General features: G+C 42.0%; 2 protein-coding genes across 5 annotated transcripts in view; one reads left to right on the forward strand and one right to left on the reverse strand.

The window, feature by feature from the left end:
* Positions 1–98: 98 nt before the first annotated feature.
* zap70 (zeta chain of T cell receptor associated protein kinase 70) lies at positions 99–18,655 on the reverse strand. Of its 4 annotated transcripts, XM_084910218.1 has the most exons (14): positions 18,575–18,655; positions 17,719–17,794; positions 9,581–10,047; positions 7,839–7,999; positions 7,613–7,751; positions 7,445–7,529; positions 7,280–7,299; positions 7,157–7,196; positions 6,594–6,792; positions 6,259–6,465; positions 2,984–3,176; positions 2,461–2,601; positions 2,265–2,377; positions 99–1,615 (listed from the first exon to the last, which is right to left on the reverse strand). In XM_084910218.1, exons 3-14 carry the CDS (start codon positions 9,983–9,985, stop codon positions 1,489–1,491), a joined length of 1,830 nt encoding a protein of 609 aa, XP_084766344.1. In that variant the 5' UTR covers positions 9,986–10,047; positions 17,719–17,794; positions 18,575–18,655; the 3' UTR covers positions 99–1,488. The 4 variants fall into 4 exon arrangements, with proteins under 4 accessions (XP_084766344.1, XP_084766341.1, XP_084766342.1 ...); XM_084910215.1 differs by lacking the exon at positions 18,575–18,655 and having other exon boundaries at positions 17,719–18,175; XM_084910216.1 differs by lacking the exons at positions 17,719–17,794; positions 18,575–18,655 and adding an exon at positions 15,278–15,386 and having other exon boundaries at positions 100–1,615.
* The window catches only part of adamts10 (ADAM metallopeptidase with thrombospondin type 1 motif, 10), a 54,799-nt gene continuing 53,087 nt past the window's right edge, over positions 18,615–20,326 (forward strand). The window contains exon 1 of the mRNA XM_084910212.1: positions 18,615–18,729. The gene's annotated coding sequence lies outside the window, so the exon portion shown is untranslated. The remainder of the gene's footprint in view (positions 18,730–20,326) is intronic.

Raw genomic sequence — 20,326 nt, forward strand, 5'->3', positions numbered from 1 at the left:
TTTGGGCTCAATCGTCACCCTTTCTAATCGAGTATCTGACACCTTTGTACAACCAAACTCTACAAATTATGGCTAAAAAGCATGTTTGGTGGCAGAACTGTCGCCAAACATTTTTTGTTTCAATCATTTGTTTTTTCTTAAATTACAGTGTATAATATATAGTGTCTTTCAAAGACACTTGAATTGTGTAAATCTGTTTTGTGCATTATGGATGTAAAAGCCCAACAAAGGACAAGGGCTGGAAATTAGCAATACCGTTAAATTCTTTATGAAAAAATATTAAATATATAATAAATGTAGATTTCCGGGACTCTGATCATTTTACCTATTTATACCACAGTATGCATAGGGTCTAATACAGGGTCATAGGGTTTATTCTGTGAAAACCTACTATTATTTTGAAAACTGCTTTATCGACTTCCTTGGACCCTCCAGTGTGGCCTGACGGTTCACAAGTACTTCCTCTGATACAGTTTGGGGCCAGCGTGACTAACCTCAGTTTGTTTCTTTCCTAATAAATCGCCGCGTGTGACGTTTAAATTACTGGCATTGAAACATCAGAGAGAAAAAAACTAGTTAACAAACACACATATTTAAAGACAGAGAACAGTTTTAAACTCAAAGTCTCAAAAAGTCTCATATTAGACTTTCTCATTTTTAATGTTTCTTTTGATTAAAAATGCAGATGTTGGACTCTGCACATACATGTTCAGAGTATTTATAAGAAAGTGTGCATGCACCTCATGTCCAAAGCTCATTTTTGCCTTCCAGTGAAACATCACCAAATGCTGATGCTTTTATGGAGCATTTTGTTGATACAAATGTACATAATGTCTTTAATTGTAATGTCTTTTGTGTTATGATTGATTTTATGAGACAGATTGCAGAAAACCAGTTGAATGGAGGCTCGTAGTTTTCCCGCCACATCTGTGATAAAGTTACAGATTTTTATTTTTATGGTTTTGGACCATCTGGAACATCTGGAAAAGAACAATTAAGACTTATAATGTCAGACCGTTGTTGTAGCTCCAAGAAAGAAAGAAAAAAAAAAATCGCACAGCACTTAAGAATGAATTCAGTCATATCAGCAGATTTATGATAAGTTAATCCACATTTTTCACTCACATAATTCGTTTGTTTCTAGTTTATTAGGCTAAAAACAGTAAAAATGCTTTTAGGTGGAGGCGGACAAAGACGCAGATTTGAATACATGGTTCGATTAAAGTAGCAGAATATAAAATTAGTTTTGTTCAGCAGTATTACGACACTTAACATTCAAACTACGGCAGACAGAGAGCTTCCTTGCACGGCTGACACACTGAAGTCCGATTTACAAATGCACATTTATTGCCTGTTTAGCTGCGTCGCTTCTGCGGTCAAGGCTGGTCACTGTGCACAGTTCATAAAACACTCTTTGTTTTGGTTGTTTAATGGCCGGTTGAAAGGACGCTTTGTGCAGCGCTGGGACAGAATGTGCCTTTTTTCTGTCTACTTGGTAGGCTTGGGTGCGGCGGCGGCGGCTGCGCCTTCCTCAGGCTTGGCCTTGCCGGATATGGAGTAATGATAACTCCTCATGGCCTCCTCGACCTTCTTGAAGTCAGGACGGTCCTCGTGTCTGTGAGACAGGAGAGGGGAGGAGCAGAGAGAGGAGGCTGTGATAAACAGAAGTCACAGGATTTTAAGAGAATGCATTGCTTGCTTAATCTGACTCTAAAAACAAATATTCAAGAGGAAATTGTTTTCATTTACGAGGGAACGATTGAGGAATATAATGTCGTTAGGTCACAGCAGCCATGCCTGATGTATGAAAACTACATAAGTCATTAAATACACCGCTGTGAAAAGTGTTTGCCCTCCTCCTGTTTTCTTAGTTCAGTTTTTTTGCACATTTGTCATACATATGTTTCAGGTCATCAAACTAATTTTAAATGAGTCTTTTTAGACAAAAACAACAAGAGTAAATACAAAATGCAGTTTTTAAACGATTTAAGTACGTTTACTTTATTCAGGGAAAAAAGCTCCAAACCTACAGACCCTGCATGAAAGACTAATTGCTCCCTAAAGCTAATAGCTGGTTGAGCATTAACGGTGTGTTCAAGCATCTCAGTTGGATTTGAGCTCGGACTTTGAATGTACCATTTCTTTCCCAGTTTGTTTCTTATTGTGGAATCATGAACTCTTGTTGTTTTGTTGTACAGACATACAGACAACCTCTGTTTATGCCTCTCTTGTATAACGCATGCACAAGACCATCGGTTTCTCACTTGTATGTCCAGCACTCTTTCATCAGTGTATATACTCGCTCTGGACACGCCGCCGGACAATCCATCCGGCTCCCGTTCTCAATGAAGCGGATCACGTCGGGTCCTTTCATTTTCTGGAGAAAAAATTCAAACACAGGCAGCGTGAGCTCTGGGATCAAGTCATGCTTTGATAACCTTCTGCAGTAATCTGTCTTACCTTGTAGGGTTTCCCTCCGTAGGAGAACGCCTCCCACATGGTGACACCAAAACTCCACACGTCGCTTTTGCTGGAGAATTTGTGGAAGAGTATACATTCTGGTGCGTACCACTTGAGCGGCCATTTACCTGCAGTACGAGCCTGTGAACACAACGTTTATGATGGTAAGAAGCACGCCAAGGACTCGGCCAAAGCAAGCAAACATCGGCGATGGTATTTAGGGCCTTGGAGTGAAGGATTGCTGGGGCTCTCTGGTAACTACATTCACTCCAGATATGGGTCAGTAAATCAGTAAAATGGAAATCAATTGAGTGTTTAGTTCAAACAGGGCACCTGACACATTTTTGTCAATAAGAGCTAATTACTGTTTGCACATTGTGAGGTCAGCAACTCCCAGAAGGGCAATCCATCTAAGACATACTCTCTGTTTGCACGCACTGATAAAACCCACACCGGACTCTAATCACTCTCTATTCTGCAACTTTGTCTTGCAGTACAACAATATTAAAAAAATCGTGAGTACTTTGTAGTAGTTGTCATCTGCTCCCAGGGCCTTGGAGAGGCCAAAGTCACTGATTTTGGCGAACTGTTGATTGACCAGCAGGACGTTGCGAGCCGCTAAATCTCTGTGCACAAAGTTCTTCTCCTCCAGATACTTCATGCCCATCGACACCTGGTGCATCAGGTTCACAATGTTCTCCACCGATACAGTATCCCTGTGAGGACACACGTCCAGAGAAAAGAAGCATTAGGATATTTTTAGTACACAAATGTAGTTTTTTCCTAAGACAGCTGGGATGGGCTCCAGCTGCACCCACTGAACCTGGACTGGAAAAGCAGAAGTAAATAGATGGACAGACGATCGATGATGACACAAAACTTGTCCAGTTCCTTTTGATGCAACAAAACACTGAATATTATTGCAGTTTTAAGTATCCAGAAACCTTCAAATGAAGCAGCCTGAAAAATGAACCATCCTAAGTTTGAGTCTTTAAGACAGAAGTGGGGAACTCCAGGCCTCAAAGGCCAGTGTCCTGCAGGTTTTAGATCTCACCCTGGGTCAACACACCTGAATCAATTTATTAGTTCATTACCAGGCCTCTGGAGAACTTCAAGACATGTTGAGGAGGTCAATTAGCCGTAATCAGCTGTGTTGGATCAAGGACCTGCAGGACACCGGCCCTCGAGGCCTGGAGTTGGACACCCCTGCCTTAAGACATATTTGGAGTTTTGGAATCATCCATCTCTCCATTTTCTGCTGCTTTTCCAGCTCCGAGTCATGGGGGCAACAGTCTGAGCTGAAACGCCTCATCCAGATGTTCAGGGGAAATACCGAGGTGCTGGCAAAATGTGAGCTCTGTCCTGGTTCTGCCCCAGGGCCTTCACCTGGGAGGACATGCCCAAAACACCCCACCTAGGATGACTCTCAGCTGGAGAAGTTTTTGCGTGTCATTCCCCTGCTCTTTTATCTATCTCTAATATCTCTATTGACTGGACTTGAGTTATAGGCTGCTGTTTGCTTTACTTAAGTCTTGGAAAGAGTGAAGGTGGCTATTAAAATGTTATCCTGGCACAAAAGCAAACACATCACCTAAAGGACATGTAAAATCACATCCCGATGTTCCAACTTCTGCCCTTCGAGAGGTGCTGCTGTCCATACAGAGTACAGTCTTGCCTGCTCTCCCATAAAATTAAGATGTAAGAAAGCGTACGTTCACTTTTGTTGTTCTGTATTTATTCCGTCGTAACGTGACAGTTCTGAGAATACATGGAGCTGCCACAGGAAAAAAGAACGGCCTCATAAAGATCAGAAATGTCTTGGACGAACAGATTGTCTGATTCATTCCTCATCAGCATGTCATGGCAAGGACCTCTGCAGTGTCAGTATCAGAATCCACCTGAGAAGTACAGACTTGTACTAGGACGGACTTTGAGGGCTCACCTTGAATAGAAAGGGGTTATAGTAGCACCACTCTGTTTACTATTTACCACGTAGAAGATCTGAGTTCTTTGAGATAAAGTACGATTATTCACATCGACATATGTTTTGATCCTTGTTACAGCTGAAAGATTTCTATGCATGAAGCTGACTGACCCTAAACCACAGCCCTGTTTGGTGCAAAACCCATCCTGGGGCAGTGCATGTCTGTGGGAGCTGTTAGGGTTACACTGACATGTATGCGAATTTACTTTGATTTTTGTAAAGTCAGAGCGTATTCAATTCAATTCAATTCAATTCAATTCAATTCAGTTTTATTTATATAGCGCCAAATCACAACAAAAGTCGCCTCAAGGCGCTTCATAGATACAGAGAAAAACCCAACAATCACATGATCCCCTATGAGCAGCACTTTGGCGACAGTGGGAAGGAAAAACTCCCTTTTAACAGGAAGAAACCTCCAGCAGAACCAGGCTCAGGGAGGGGCGGGGCCATCTGCTGTGATTGGTTGGGGTGAGAGAAGGAAGACAGGATAAAGACATGCTGTGGAAGAGAGACAGAGGTTAATAACAGATATGATTCAATGCAGAGAGGTCTGTTAACACATAGTGAGTGAGAAAGGTGACTGGAAAGGAAAAACTCAATGCATCATGGGAATCCCCCGGCAGCCTACGTCTATTGCAGCATAACTAAGGGAGGATTCAGGGTCACCTGGTCCAGCCCTAACTATATGCTTTAGCAAAAAGGAAAGTTTGAAGCCTAATCTTGAAAGTAGAGATAGTGTCTGTCTCCTGAATCCAAACTGGAAGCTGGTTCCACAGAAGAGGGGCCTGAAAACTGAAGGCTCTGCCTCCCATTCTACTTTTAAATACTCTAGGAACAACAAGTAGGCCTGCAGAGCGAGAGCGAAGTGCTCTGATAGGGTGATATGGTACTACAAGGTCATTAAGATAAGATGGGGCCTGATTATTTAAGACCTTGTATGTGAGGAGCAGGATTTTGAATTCTGGATTTAACAGGAAGCCAATGAAGGGAAGCCAAAACAGGAGAAATCTGCTCTCTCTTTCTAGTCCCTGTCAGGACTCTTGCTGCAGCATTTTGGATTAACTGAAGGCTTTTCAGGGAGTTTTTAGGACTTCCTGATAATAATGAATTACAGTCGTCCAGCCTGGAAGTAATAAATGCATGAACTAGTTTTTGTTTTTTTGTTTTTTTTATCTGACTCTACACACGCTATATAGGATTTGTAAGGATCTGAGTGTCATGAAAAATAATTCCCACAGTATAGATGTGGGTAATCCTCGTGCCTATCATGTTTATATCATGAATTTCATCCAGATTTATTTGCACATGTAAGAGTAGGAAGGGAATATATACGTATACATACATATGTCATGCTCGTTATAGTAAGAAGTTGTTTTTTTTAATATAAAAATATGTAAATCAGACCTTAATCAATCTCCTAGTTACACTCCTAAAACTGAAATCTCACTATTGTTGGTTTAAAAAAAAATCCTCTGAAGTTTTATTCACTAAAGATTTTTTTTAAAGGTTTACTTGAGTCATTTGTGTTATTTCAACAAAATACTGTGTTTTGGATTTACTTTAAAAAATGTACAATGAATGTAAAACATTGAAGCAATATATAAAATATATAAAATAAATACGTAACTAATAAATAAATGAAATAAAAAATATTAACTCAACAAAAGTTATGTCATGTGGTTCCACCCAACTGTGCTGCTGGTTAGGATAACTGCTAAGAAACTGACTCAAAGAAAAACCAGAGTTTACCAATAAATAAATAAATAAAACAACTTTTTTTAAGCGTAACTACAAAAAGTTAAAGATGAACTTACTTTTTGGAGGAGAGGAATTTGTTCAGCGGTCCGGCAGAAGCCATCTCCATGACCAGCATAAGACAGTCTGCGTTGCACAGGCCAAGCATGCGGACGATGAACGGGTTACTCAGCTGGTGCATGATCTCTGCCTCCCGCATCATCTCCTCCTTCACCAGCTTCTCGTTGTCGTTCTTCAGCACCTTGACGGCCACGTCTATCTGACCCCTGAATCCAAACAAAACACAGGCAGCGACATCAGTAGACGCACGGTGTACGCACGCCGCACGCACGCCGCACGCACGCCGCACGCACGTACGGCTCAGCGTCTGTTTTTAAAATGTTCGGCTCCTCACGATTCTGTTTTGAAGACTCCCTTCTTGACACAGCCAAAGTTCCCAGAGCCGAGCTCCACCTCGTCCATCACCAGGTCGGACCTCTGGATGTTGAACCTCTTGATATCATTGGGGTTGTGATACGGGTTGAATCCATTGCAGTCCATGGGGAGAAGGTCGTGGTCTTCGGGCACAGTAGTCTTTGTGACCAATGGAAGAGCTGCAAATACAAATTGCACACAATAAATTGCATGTACTTTGTTTGTAGATATAATGTGCAAAACATTTCAAACTTGAAGGTTTTACATTCAAAATCAGGTATCAAAGTCTAAAACATGATGCACTTGTATAAATTAATTACCCAGTGATGTATTAACTGGACACTGTTACTGGGGAATTACATTTTTTAACCCACAACCTTTAAACACAGCACTTGGCATGCAGTTATAATCTATCAGATTTCAGTCTTCCTTCTACGACTGATTATGTAATTGTGAGTTTTTTATTTGAACGCATCCTTGCAGGAACAGCCATCGCAGTTTATGCTCAATGCTGCCTGTGTGTTTGCACTGCTGGCTACCGACCTTGAGGTGGCGGTGTGTATCCATTGGCGCCGCATGGCCTCTGAAAGGAATGACAAAGAAATAAATCTTAGAGGATGAAGACGTGCGCTGACTTGAACAGTGCAGGATGTACCGACTACTTACTTTGGGAAGACTGGGTGTCTCTGAAAAATTACAGGAGAATTTCATTAGTGAATAGAATCAAAAAAGGACGTTGCGTATTATATTATTCATATTATGAATAAACCACAATATAAACTGCAAATTCAGGCTGAGATATGATTAAAAAAAGGAAAGATTGGTCAGTACTTTCAACAGCAGCTTTGCCGTTAACACACGCCTCTCTGAGAACGGTTACAAGGCCATCAGGTTTCATCTTCAGATACTCCACCAGCTAAACATTGAGAATAAGTTTAGTTTAAGCCAGAAAAACGACACACAGGTGAAGACAAAGAAAAAAAGAGCTTGAGGACCGACCTGCCAGACTGTGTCAAACTTTGTTCCCTCAGGCATAGAGAATTTCCCCGACTTGTCCTGGAGGATCTGATAGTGGTACACCGTTTTCCCGTACATCATGGAGAGAGCGTATGTACCAGACTCCTCTCTGTCTCTGATTCTGAGGAACAAAACACACATAACTGCAAAATCTTTACCCAACAAACAAACACAGCAGGCTTTTTTTAAAAAAGAAGCAAAAACTTACAGAAACTTGCCGTCCGGTTGTGCTCCCGAGTAAAGCCGCCTCTCACCCTCATGGCGGGAGATTTTGCCGTGGTACCAAGGCATTTTCTCGTGGGCTGTAGTTGCGATCAGCTTCTCGAGCTGAGGAGCTTGACTGATGATGGCCTGCTCCATGGCTTCACCCTGAACCGGAAAAATGATCACATTCAGAAGGCGCGCGTTATCTCCGTGTTTTGCAATAATGACTTTTTATCTAAAATTACGGGGAGGACTGCATCGCAGCTTGGTGGTGTTTCTGAATTTGCTCACGCTGGGTGTCAAATGCGGTGGAAGGTGGTGCATGTGAAGCTCAGAGAGGGAACGTTATGACACTCGAGCTGCAGGCGAATTCTGCATAGACGTGGAGCTAGTTTGGCTCTTCAGTTGTATCACTGGTGTCAAAAAGCTACTGATCGTTGTATGTGACAGGTTACTGGAGGAGGCACAAGTGAAAATGCTCTTTTTAGCTTTAGTCTTGTTGACTAATTCTTTCAGTGCTGTCATCTCAGACCCTCGTACTCCCACCTGGCCTGCCTTTTCTTTCCAGTTACCTGCTCATTTTGTTCCTATTCCCCCATCTTGACCCTTTTTACTTTAGCTTCTACCGTCTGTCTCATACTTTTGGTTCTCGTTTCTAAGAACTGTAGCTTGTTAGTGCAACTACTTTCCCCAGGCCACAGAAACCTTCAGAGGAACTGAGAGCTCCTACCTGTGTTCCTACTTGAGGAAAGGTTTGGAGAGATTGTGTGTGGGCAAAGTTTCTCCCACTCCACCAAAAAAGTCCCTTCAGAAATGTCAGTTAAACCAGACTCAAACATACGGCTTGCGGGGAAGACCTTTCCCCGAGTTAGAGTCCGATCAGGGCCACAAAATGAAAACGTTGCAGAGAAGAAGGTCACAACTTCAAACTTCTCGTTGTATTTGCAGAGAGCCATTAAGAAGGGAGGGCTTGTCTGAGTCCGAGGTCTGGGCCGTCACAAGTTTTTAAAAAGTTGTTTAAAGTCTACCAGCAAAATGTGACCTGGCGCTGCCACACCACTGATCTTTAACTTTGAACACCTTGTTTCTTTGTAACGACATTCACTGGCTGATGTGGGAAAACTGACACATGTTGGTAAGATTACTGATTTTTGATAAGACACCTCGTGTTGTTGTTTTTTAAATAGTGGTTCATTAAATGTGACGGTTTCTCAGACGTACGTGTACTTTTAAAAAAATATCTGCATGTCAATACAGCAGTGGAACGTTTTATCTGTGCAGCTGCTATCAAATAACCACAAAAAAACAAAATGGCAAATTTTGCTTACAGGCGAAAACATTTATCAGATCACAAATTTTTTATTTTGTATAAATTTTTCACCCATCTGCAGATTTTCTATTTGGTTTATTTGCTATATTTTGCAGTGCGATGAGGGCGCAAAATATAACGACTGAAGAGATCACTTTGACTGCACTGTACAGCGGGCTGGATGCAGACACCAAAACTATCTCCATGAGCAGAAGTCAGCACATTTGCATGGTTAAATTTTTGTAAAAAAAACAACAACCGTAGCTTGTTAGGAAGACATTTAAACATATTCAATATCACAGAAAAGTAATTATAGCTAAAAAATGAACTTTTCAGTCTCCGAAATGCTCAGGTAAAGTACAAGTAGCTCAAAACTCTACCCTACATGGTTATTTTCTTTTTCTAAACTCTTCAGCAGCACCCGACACCCGGCTCACCTCCAGATTCCAGGTCTGCTTCACGTACTCCCTCAGCATGTTTTCTCTCAGACTGTCAAACACGCCTTGCCTGATCGGCGTATCTGGGGAGCGTAGACACGGCTTCTTCAGGAGGCACACCAGGCCGTCGGAGTCTTTGCTGTAAAACTCACAGAGCTCTGCAGGGCCACAGTGAGGCTTCCCTCCTGTGATGCAGTAAGTCCCGTTAAGCTGTTTCTCTACGGAGTAATGGTGGAACTCCAGGTTCCACACAATAGACAAGACGTAGCCCCCCAGACTGCGGAGACACTGCCGCAGCAAGAAGAGGCCGTCGGACATCCCGGCCAGCTTCAGGTGCTGCTCGGTGTCCGAGCGACTGATGCTGCCGTAGAAGAAAGGCAGCTCGGCCGCAGGGTCGATGGACATGGTGAGACCTGGTAAAAGCTGACCTGACCTTGAAGTCCTGGATGTAATCAGTGAGAGAGAAACTAGAGAGACAGAGAGGGGGTGGGGGGGAGGGGGGCATTGCTTTGAGAAACCTGACCAATGGCACAGATTTAAACAAATTTGCCACCTCTGACCGCTCGGCTTTTTTAGTTTCTACCTCCTCCACTCACAGCCAGATCAATGCAACTTTCTAATTTACCAAATTACAAATACAAGTTGGTGGGAATACAGCTTAAAAATGGACAACACTAAAATCAGTGCTACAAAAAGCAACAGAAAAGCCCCAAAAGACACACACACACACACAACTGCCCTGGATAACCTCACCTTCTCTTCCCTTCCCAGCTGTGTTACACTACGATCTGCAACAAACCCAACAGAGCTGCGCTTCTCAGGAGCCTGACACGTACAAGTGAGGAGACATATGTGGGGATGTGACACTTAGCATGAGGCACCCACACTTTGAGACTGCATAAAGTTTGCAGGTTAACAAAGTGATGACACAAGCCACAACAGGAAGTCGCAGTCCGCCCTCACAGCCTCCTTTCTCCAGCGTGTCGCTCTTCCGTTGAACAGGTGCTGTACGGTTACAGAACATTCCCTCTGCTTTAAAACTCATTGTTTTTTCATTTTATGGAACAAAAAAACGGAGATCAAAGTATCGTTACTGTAACGAATGTGTGCGCGATGAGAAGCGCTGGTACTCGGTTGACTTTATTGTGAACGGGAGTAAGGACAACTTTGAAATCAAAAGGGTTTCGACTGCAGCGTGGAACGGTTACGCGACAACAAGCAGAAGATGTTTAAGATAAAGAGGGAAATCGACAGCGATCACAAGACGTCACACGCATCAGCTCAGAAAACCCAGAAAGGAAATGATCAGAAATGAAGAGAAAGATCAAGATTTCATGAAGACACGCTGGAGATCAGCCAGGCTGCTCTCCTGAGTTCTTCTTCGATTTGGGAGCAAATAAAGACGAGAAGCACATTTAAACAAAGCGGCATGCAAACTGATACGTGATTGTCTTTGTGTTATTCTCACTATGTGTCCATCAGTTTCATTTCTTCATATCAGTGAAAACTTCACCCCCTCACAAAAGAGTGCAGTTTTTATAATGATGAAATTATAACAGAAACCTAAAACCTGACATACACAGCATGTGCCATAAGGTTACTTACAGTAAAACAGGAGGTGTGATTACCAAAGGTATGCTGCAAAATAAAAGCTGGCAAATCTACTTTACTGTAATTTAACTTCTTACACTGTAACATATAATATGTTTTTAAACACTATGTGAAATAAAAAGTGCAAAACCTCAGCTTCCTGGTTATATACCTGAGCTGCTTCCCACATCAACAGTGGACAACCAAACAGCAACATACGACTGCCACAAGAAACCAGGTTTTACTGCAGCATGACCTCCAAAACGCCACAACAAAGACCAGACCCTACAGTGTGGACAAATGGATGTCGCCTAGACATGAGCAGCAATGCTGGAGCGCTTCATGATCTGCACCTAAAAGGTGTTTATTTTAGTCAGTATGGATGTGCAGCACATGGAAAACTGGTTTTTCTAACGAATGGAGACTAACTGTTCATACATTTATTCAACTTCTGCACCACCTAATCCGATCTCAACACACGGGAATAACTATTATGGAGTTTATTTTTATTTTTAATCCACAAAGATGTTTATCTTTTTGCTGTCATTTGACTTTAAAGCTAAAATAAGCTCTCTCTTTTTTTTTTTTTACCCCATTCTGCTTAAATTTAGTGTGCAAATTTGCTTATTGCATTATTTTATATTAATGTACATTTAATTATTTTTATTTTAGACCGCTTTGACAGCCAAATAGGCAATTTAAAGGCATCAACTTGAGCTCCATGTAAGCACTTTCTGATATTTTATAGATAAACAATAAAAGACTTGCATCTTGTTTGTGTATGTGTTGAGAAAGGAGGTCTACTCCTGTAAAAAGTCTATAAATGGATGTAAGTGACTCTATTCTTTTTCCCCATTTCTCATTTAAATTCCCCATACACTGTGGGGCATTTAAGTGGGTAGCGCGGTGATACATCAGCTCAAAATTTATGATCAACTCCTGTGATATTACTTGAGCAAACTGAAAGGGAAAGTGAATTTAATAACAAACCCCCTTTAACAGACCGTGACAAGCATATTAGCCATGCTGCTGTAATTTACGACCAAACTAACCAAAACACTGACGGCTTTCCAACAAAACATTAAAACGTCCAACGACAGCAGAAGCCAAGTCCCGGCTCTGCGTGTGCTCTTTATAAACTAAGAGTTTGGTGCTTTCTTTCTTTTTTCTCCGCCCTCCCTCTTTTTATTTAACAAAAACAAAGACTGGCAGGAGATGAGGCGACACATGGCACGGTTCCTGAGCCAAGCTTTGAACCCACACTGTTGCGGGGTGTCTTTCATGCAGCGCCCGGGACTAACACACAGAAACTGTTTGCATGCAGTGTATAAATCCCTCTGATGTGCAAAGAATACTTTGGTACAAGAGTGTTGCAGAGTAAGCAGATAGCGATTGACCCAATGAGTGGTGGAAAAAAAAGAGTCCTATGAGTCACTCTGTTTTCAGCAAGCCGAGGACTCGACATGAGATCTCGAGGCCTGAACGCTCGTTTTCCACAGAGAACAGAGAGGAAGTTTTCTGGTGTGAGAGTAAATGCAATTAAATAGGAATCAAAAACCTGACTGTGTTTGTCATTTGGTCAAACTCGTCTGTTCTCGGGAGACTCGCAGCTCCTGGTTATCGTTTTAGATGGCAGTGATAATGGGGGGGTTGTGACAGAGCGAAACGAAACACGGCAGCCATTATGATCTTTCCGGTGGGTTCACCATTTCTATCTTGTCATAATGGCTAACCCGCCACAACATTACGCGCTCGGACGCACGAGCTTCGACAGACTATGCGAATACTTTGAATACTTTGACATCTTCAAACCATTTGCGCTCGGATAAAAGCGACGAGGTCGAGCTTTTAAAGGCGACCTCAGCGCAAGCGTCAAGTGTTTATTCAAGTAAACCACAGTTAGGAAGCGTAAACATTAGCAGCGGAAACACATTCGACATAAAGGCAGAGCAGTGTTTAGAGCTGACAGCGTTATGTGCTCATGTTTAGCGTTTACAGTCCTCAACTTTTTTTTAGCTGTGTGCGTTAGCGTGCTAACACGTGCTAATGTGAAGGAAGAACTAAACGAGGAAGAAGATGGGGACGTCGTTGACAAAAGTGAAGAGGACTTTAATTTTTTTAAACAGTTTTTGCTGAAATATTTAAAAAATAATTAAAAAAAAAACCCAACCCCATTGTGGCCTCTGGACCCAGATAGCAGGGCTACTTATGGCTCGCTAGCAAATGCTACGTAAGCTAGATCTGGCCTAATACTCCAGAGACAAGCTTGACATCTGTCACCCCAAGCCTTGTGTGGCCCAGCTGTCACAACACACCTGTAATCTGACCCATATAAGATGAACCAGGGGCTTCTGGCCCACAGAAAACCTGGAAAATGATCATATATTGCAAAGAAAAGCCAGCGCGTCATCACAGTCACTGTTATTCTTCACAGTACTTTTCTCAGATGTTCCAGTCTGACGCGTGGTAACCAAGTATAGCTACAGGTTTTAGAAAAAGAAACCATTTGTGTAATATTTGTGTTACTGAGTGTAAACTCCTCCTCGGCTCATTTAAACAGCAGAAATATTATTAATATGTGAGCACAGTCACAGTGTTGAAGTGGGGAACCCGACAAGAGGCAGAAACGTGCTTGGTGTAAATAGCGATCAGTCAAATAGCTGCTTAACTGGCTGCTGAGAACAACATGACAAAAAGCAAATCACCAGAACACTGTTGGTCCTTATCACGCACGAACGCACCAGCGTGAGCTCAGAGAGTCGATGTGCCTCTCTGTTTTCTGTAGATTACCCACTGATATTAAATCAAGAGCATAGCAGTGATAACTATTTAGAGTTTTTAGGTCATGATTATTTTCTTTGTGATATCAGGAAGTTAGCTCATGGCTGTGTAACTCGAAGCATTTCTCTGTACATACATCAATGCGCGAGACTGTGTAGGCACCTCAAAACAGACAATGTGCCCTTTAACTGTCACATATGAAATTATTTTTCCAACAAAACTGAGCGAGCGTTTGAAGCGTGTAGGTGGAGATGGATAAGAAAGTGCATCTGAAATCAGGAGCCCAAATGCCCCAAAGTGAATCATTATTTCCTGAATCAGTGGAAAAAAGTTGTTGTTAGATCCTGTTATCTGCTTTATGTTTTCCAAAGTCTGTACAGCACCTGGAAAATAACCTGACAAGATGTGATTAAATCACATTAACTGTTCAGGCCTACCTCAGGTAGGATTCACTAGCATTCAAAGAGAGATTTCTATTCCTCTTAACAATAACTCTACTTTGATTTCTGTTCACTATAATGAGCGTTTGTGTCAACCGTGTCTTTATCTAAAAATAAAACATGCTAAAACTCTGAATATCACACTGTGAATTAAACAGAGCCCGTTCTGCACGTAAAAATTCAGCTTCTGCTCGTCCAAACCGATTCTGTCCGACTGTGGCCGACACATGTAGCAGATATGCCTCAGTGCACCACCCAAAATACATCCAGTCATTTTAAGAACAGTTACAAGGGATCACAGACACACACGGACCTCTTGGGTGTCTTAAAACCTACACCATTGTTTTTTGGTTTTCTATTCCAAGTTGCAATGAAAGCAGCTATTTATGTTTTGAGCATGTAATGACTGCTTTTCTGAGCCAGAGCAACAATGCCGCGGCCGACTGCGGTGCACGCACTCTTTTATTCTCCTTTTTTTTTTTGACTGTTTCTATATAGTTGTGAATATAAAACAAACCTCAGTTGGAATTAAATTTAACTGATCGATTAGATTTTGTTGGACTGAAATCATCAAAAACTTTGTAAATGAATAGCTAAAGTACACTTTCACGTGTTTCACGGCCTAATGTTGCTATTAAATCAACGTTTACTCAAATATGTGAATTCTCGAGCACATCGGGTTCAAACTCCTTTGCAGCTTTTTGTCTGTATAACTGCATTACAGCAACTTCTCAGGCTCAGACTTCAGGTCGTCATACTTTCACCCACCTTACTGGGCTGTTGTGTTTTTCCACACAAGACACAAGTATATACATAAGTGTAACTAACCAGTTTAACCAATACGACACAGTCTGTTGTTACATAATCAGATATAAAAAAAACTTACAGAGCACTGTTGTTCCAGGCAGACGCAGAGCGGTGTTGTTGCTTCAGAGGCAAAGATATATCTGTTGATCTGACAGAAATGTAAGGTGCTGTGAAGACGCGAGGGTTTAGAGACAAAGACACACACTCACACACACACACACACACACACACACACACACACACACACACAAACCCACACACAGGCAAAACGGCAAATGGCATGCGTGGAGGGCTGATTTCAGTTTGACTGTCACCAGTGAGTCTCTCAGTTAAGTTAAATCCCAGCTGATGTATTACAATCTGTACAGTGCCATGTCTGAATATGCAAAACAGTGAATTAATATTAAAAGAATAAACCAGCATTATTGGGGAGTTACTCTTTTTTGCTGTCGAGATGAAAACGATTTGGTCTGTTGGTTGAACTCGAGTCAGGATGCACTTACTTAGCCCATAAACAAAGGGAAAGAGATTCCTCTGTCCATAGAATAAAAAAACTAACATCTTACATGTTAAAGGTCAAAAATTTGCATGCTCGATCTTCTTTGTCTTCCGCACTTCTGCACCACCATCAGCCTAACTGCCCCAGGCTGGTGTTAGTCACCAACCGCCTGCCGCTTCATGCTCGTGGTGGTCTGAGTAGGCTTTTGCACCTCTTGCCCTAAACCTACATCTAAGGATGCCTAATTATTAAAATGATGGCCTTGTTCTTGCGAGCAGTCTTCTCTTCATGTTGCAATCATCCTATTTATTTATACAAAGTCAGCCATGCAAAAGCTGTACAATAGCAAGTGGTGGTTTTACACAAGGCGCTGACCTATTTTTCAGCACCTGTAGATAGATGACATTTGACCATCATGAGTTTCCCCTTGTTTACGGCGCAATGCTCCGTCTGTTTATCTGTTTTTGCATTTCACATTCTCACATGACAGCTGAACACGTGCAGTCAGCTGGCACTGTCCGATGAATTGATAGGATTTAAATATAAAGAGTGGAGACAGCAGAAAAGACAGCTGGCCAGGTGCTGTCCAAAATGAACATATGTTTACAATATATACAAAACACTTAATATCGATAGTCTTTTAGATGAATTGTTAAAATTATAAAATACATTAAAGGTTAAAAGGTTAAGTCATAGCTAGGGTAACAGTAACCCCTTCCTGATTTCTTAGTTTTTTGGCATATTTGTGACACTTAAATAAAGAGAAAAATAACCAGAGCAAATACAAAAAGCAGTTTTTGGGGTGGCTGTGGTAGCGTGATGGTCTCGGGTTGCTTTGCTGCTTCAGGGCGACTTGCTGTAATTGATGGAACCTGAATTCTGCTGTCTGCTGGAGGATGTCCAGCCATCACTCGGGTTATGCAGCAGGTCAGTGATCCGAAACACATCAGTAAGTCTACCTCTGAATGACCAAAGCAAAAGAAGTTTTGGAGAGGCCTAATCAAAGTCCGGACTCAAATCCGATTGAGATGTGTTGGCATGACCTTAAACAAGCTTTTCGTGTTTTAAACTCCTCTAATGTGGCTGAATTCAAACAATTCTACAAAGAAGATTTGGCGAAGAATTCCTCCGCAGTGATGTAAAAGACTCATTGTCAGTTATCACAAACACTTGACTGATTCCAGCTGTCAGATTTAGGGGGCGATGACTTTTCACGTACAGCCGGGTAGGGTTGGAGTATTTGTTTTGTATTTACTCTGGTTATTTTTCTCTAATATTACAATTAGTTTGATGATGTGAAACATGCAAGTGTGACAAATATACCAAAAGGGAGCGAAAGAAATCGGGAAGGGGGCATATACTTTTTCAAAGCGTTGTATCTTAGCAGCAAAAAGACTAGAGGGAGGGGAAATTTAAATGTGTAAAAGCGTTAATTTGATATTTTACAGGAAGCTTTGAGGTTTTTACTGTGAGTGGTTGCTAGGCAACCGAGGTAACTGCTGGAGACTTCTGGCATAAATTTTGGTCTTTTAGCTGAATTTTTATAGGTTTTACAGCATTTCCTACTGATAAAGACCCCAAACCCATTTACTGAAGTAATTAACTTATGACTAAACAATTAAATGACAGAAATGTAACTTTTTTTAACCGTCTACTCTAGAAATTTCTGTTTTTCACAATAGATAAAAAAAAAAAAAAAATCCCCAGGATATTTCTGTGAATTAACAAAAGCCTTCTGTTTTATAATTACAGGACAGTCTGGGCAATGACCTGGAGCACTTTTTATGTAATTTCACACATTTATTTCTTACAATTTAAGCCCAAACTTGCGCTTCGTTACACGTATAGATACATGTACACGTCTAAATTACAGAACTTGTGGTGTAGCCAGGATACTGTGTTGAGGGAGAATTGCCATCATGACATAACAGACATCTACTCTCCACTCCAGCACCTGTGCGATACCCACAGTACCAAACCAACAGCAGGGATAGCAAACCCCACACACACTCAACCCCCACCTCTGCAGCGGCTGCAGCTGCTTCTTTGGAGTTGCAGATCTGGCACCGAGTCAGCAGGATCCCGCTGAATCCAGTCCTGCAAAAACAGACAAAACGAAACCACAGAGGAAAATGTTTCCCTACAAAATAAAAGCATGCATTTTACAGGTAGGAAGTTTCAGCCATGTCCTAATCGGAGCAATGAGGCAGTTTAATTTGGTCGAATTCAGACTGAAGTTGTAGAATTGATCACCAGGTTGAACCCAAAAGCAGGTGTGGGTAATGACCTTTTAAAAGTCACCACAACAAGAGCTCCTTGAAACAAAGTGTGGAAAGCACACGCTCCTAATCGAGTTATGCTTTTCAGAGAGGTCAGTTAGATTGTGGCGCATAAGAACTCGCAAAACATAGGATTTATTTGAGCTTAGACCTATCAGACTTCTTTTTATATCGAGCTGAGCAGGGCCAGATTTCCACGAAGTGGTGTAATCTGCAGGATTTATTTATTTATTTAAAGCATTTTATAGGATTTCCGGTCTGAAAACAGCCAAACAGTATGCTCAGTGAGAAGGACTAGACGCCTTCTGCTTCTGCTTCTAAAACAGTTCGAGCTTGAGCCACTATTTAAGTTGTTTTACTGGACTCAGTGTCAGGTCTGTCATGCGCAAAGAAAACACAAACTGACCAACCACATTTTTTATGCACAGTGTTCACGGGTTACAGGTATGCGTGATACAAAGTTGCGTTAAGGTCTTAGACCAACATCAGCTATCTTGGCCACAGCTCTTTATTTCTCATCGGCCCCTTGCCAACTGTGGAGTCCTGCCAAGACAAACTTTATTTTGAAATTTTTGCTCCCGGACGTTTCTATTTTTACCACGGGGGAAATTGACACCAGACTCCTTCTCTCCGCTTGTGGAAGTGGAAGAAGTTGAGTCTCCTCAGTCTCCTGCCGGCACCGCCTCCTCTCTTCTCCGCTCGGCTGCTGAGGACAGACTCACATCGGAAACTTCTGCACGGGGACACGGGAAGGTAGGTCACCGAGCTCGGCTCCACTCTCTCTCATGCACGGCTCTGTAAGAAGAAAAGGCACTGCCCTGGCATGATGCTGGCTCTTCTAAGCTCTTGTCCGCTCCTTCCTGCAGAAACACTGCATGTCGCCCATATTTAGTGAGGCTCTTGCTGTCATGAGATCATTAGGTGCACCTCTGCGGACGTGAGCCTCACACTGTCTTAGGGGATTTGTACTATTCCTAAAACCTCAAGTCCGTGAGTTGCTTCTCTTCTTCTTCGGAGTCCTTACTTATTAGCGCTGGGATCTCCTTGTTAGCTGATGACAAGACAGTGTGCGTCTGTGTTTGTGTGTCTGTGTTTGTGTCTGCGTGTTGCTGAAGGGATGATGTGGCTGTCAGCGGACATCAGGTACCTGGTGAATGGTGGCGTTGTGTCGTTCGCCGGCTGGGGGCGCTACTCGCAGTTGCTCCAAAGCGCACTAAATCTGCAGCCCGTTTCTAAAGTTGCTAAAGTGTTATCACGGAAAACATTTAGACTGTTGCTGGTGTACTATATTTAGACTATATGTAACATTATGATAAACAGAGGGGCGAGCACAGTTTTAGAGACACAGATGTGGAATCATTGGCTGTGTGACATATCAGCACATGCACGTCCAAACAGCACGAATGACAGATGTGCAGGTTTCCTGATCACCATGCAACATTTTTATCATTATTATTATTTTGCATAAATATTCTTTAGCGCACACAGATACAGTTTTAGTTTTTTATTTTGCTCCCATAAAAAATCGCAACGTTTTACCACCAACCAGATTACGCACACTTCTCCTTTTCTTCACATCCACATGTGATGCTTTTATGTTTAAATCTCCTCCTTCTCCTTTTTTGGTAGCACTCATTCAACTTCATAGTAACATTGGCTGCTGCCTCTATTAGGACAGCAAATTTATTTTATTTGTCCTGGGTCAGGTCGGTGCCTCCCAGTACTGCACAGCTTTTCTGTAACCTGCACATTTTTTCAATTTCTTTCTTTCTTTTTTTCTTTATTGCAGAGCTGAACTGACAGACGCTTGCCTGTCAGTTCAGCTCTGACAATCATTTTTAACGCTGAACATTTAAGATTCCAGCAAATGTAAGGCTTTGCATGTCGTAATGAATATTTTTGGTGTTTTTTGGATTGTTGTCAGTCCTAAACCAGATAAAAGACAGAAAGAGAAAAGCCTCCTCTGCCATCTGTGCTGCGCTGGTTCACTCACTCCTTGTCGAGTCAGCTTTCTCTCTCTCTCTCACTAAATATTGTTTCAGACTTAGAGAGGGACATTTTTAGTGAGGGGAGCACATCCGAGGTTCTCCGGCCTGTTTATGTTCCCACTTTTCATCTGCACACTGTTTATTTGGGGAAACAGAGAAAGGAATGCCTGCACTTTTCTCCTTCTTCTGCCTTATTTATTTATTTATTTATTTTTACCAGAGATTTTAATCTGAGATATGATTCCACCCTCTCTGTCACCTGTCCAGGCTTCATGTTGGTGGTGATCATGACTTATTTTTATGTATTCAAAGAGTGAGCAGTTGATGCTGAGGCTGACGGACGCTGATGTGAGCGATTCGCT

Source organism: Perissodus microlepis, chromosome 17 (genome assembly GCF_051167445.1).
Source record: "Perissodus microlepis isolate ML-2025 ecotype Zambia chromosome 17, ASM5116744v1, whole genome shotgun sequence".
NCBI lineage: Eukaryota > Metazoa > Chordata > Actinopteri > Cichliformes > Cichlidae > Perissodus > Perissodus microlepis.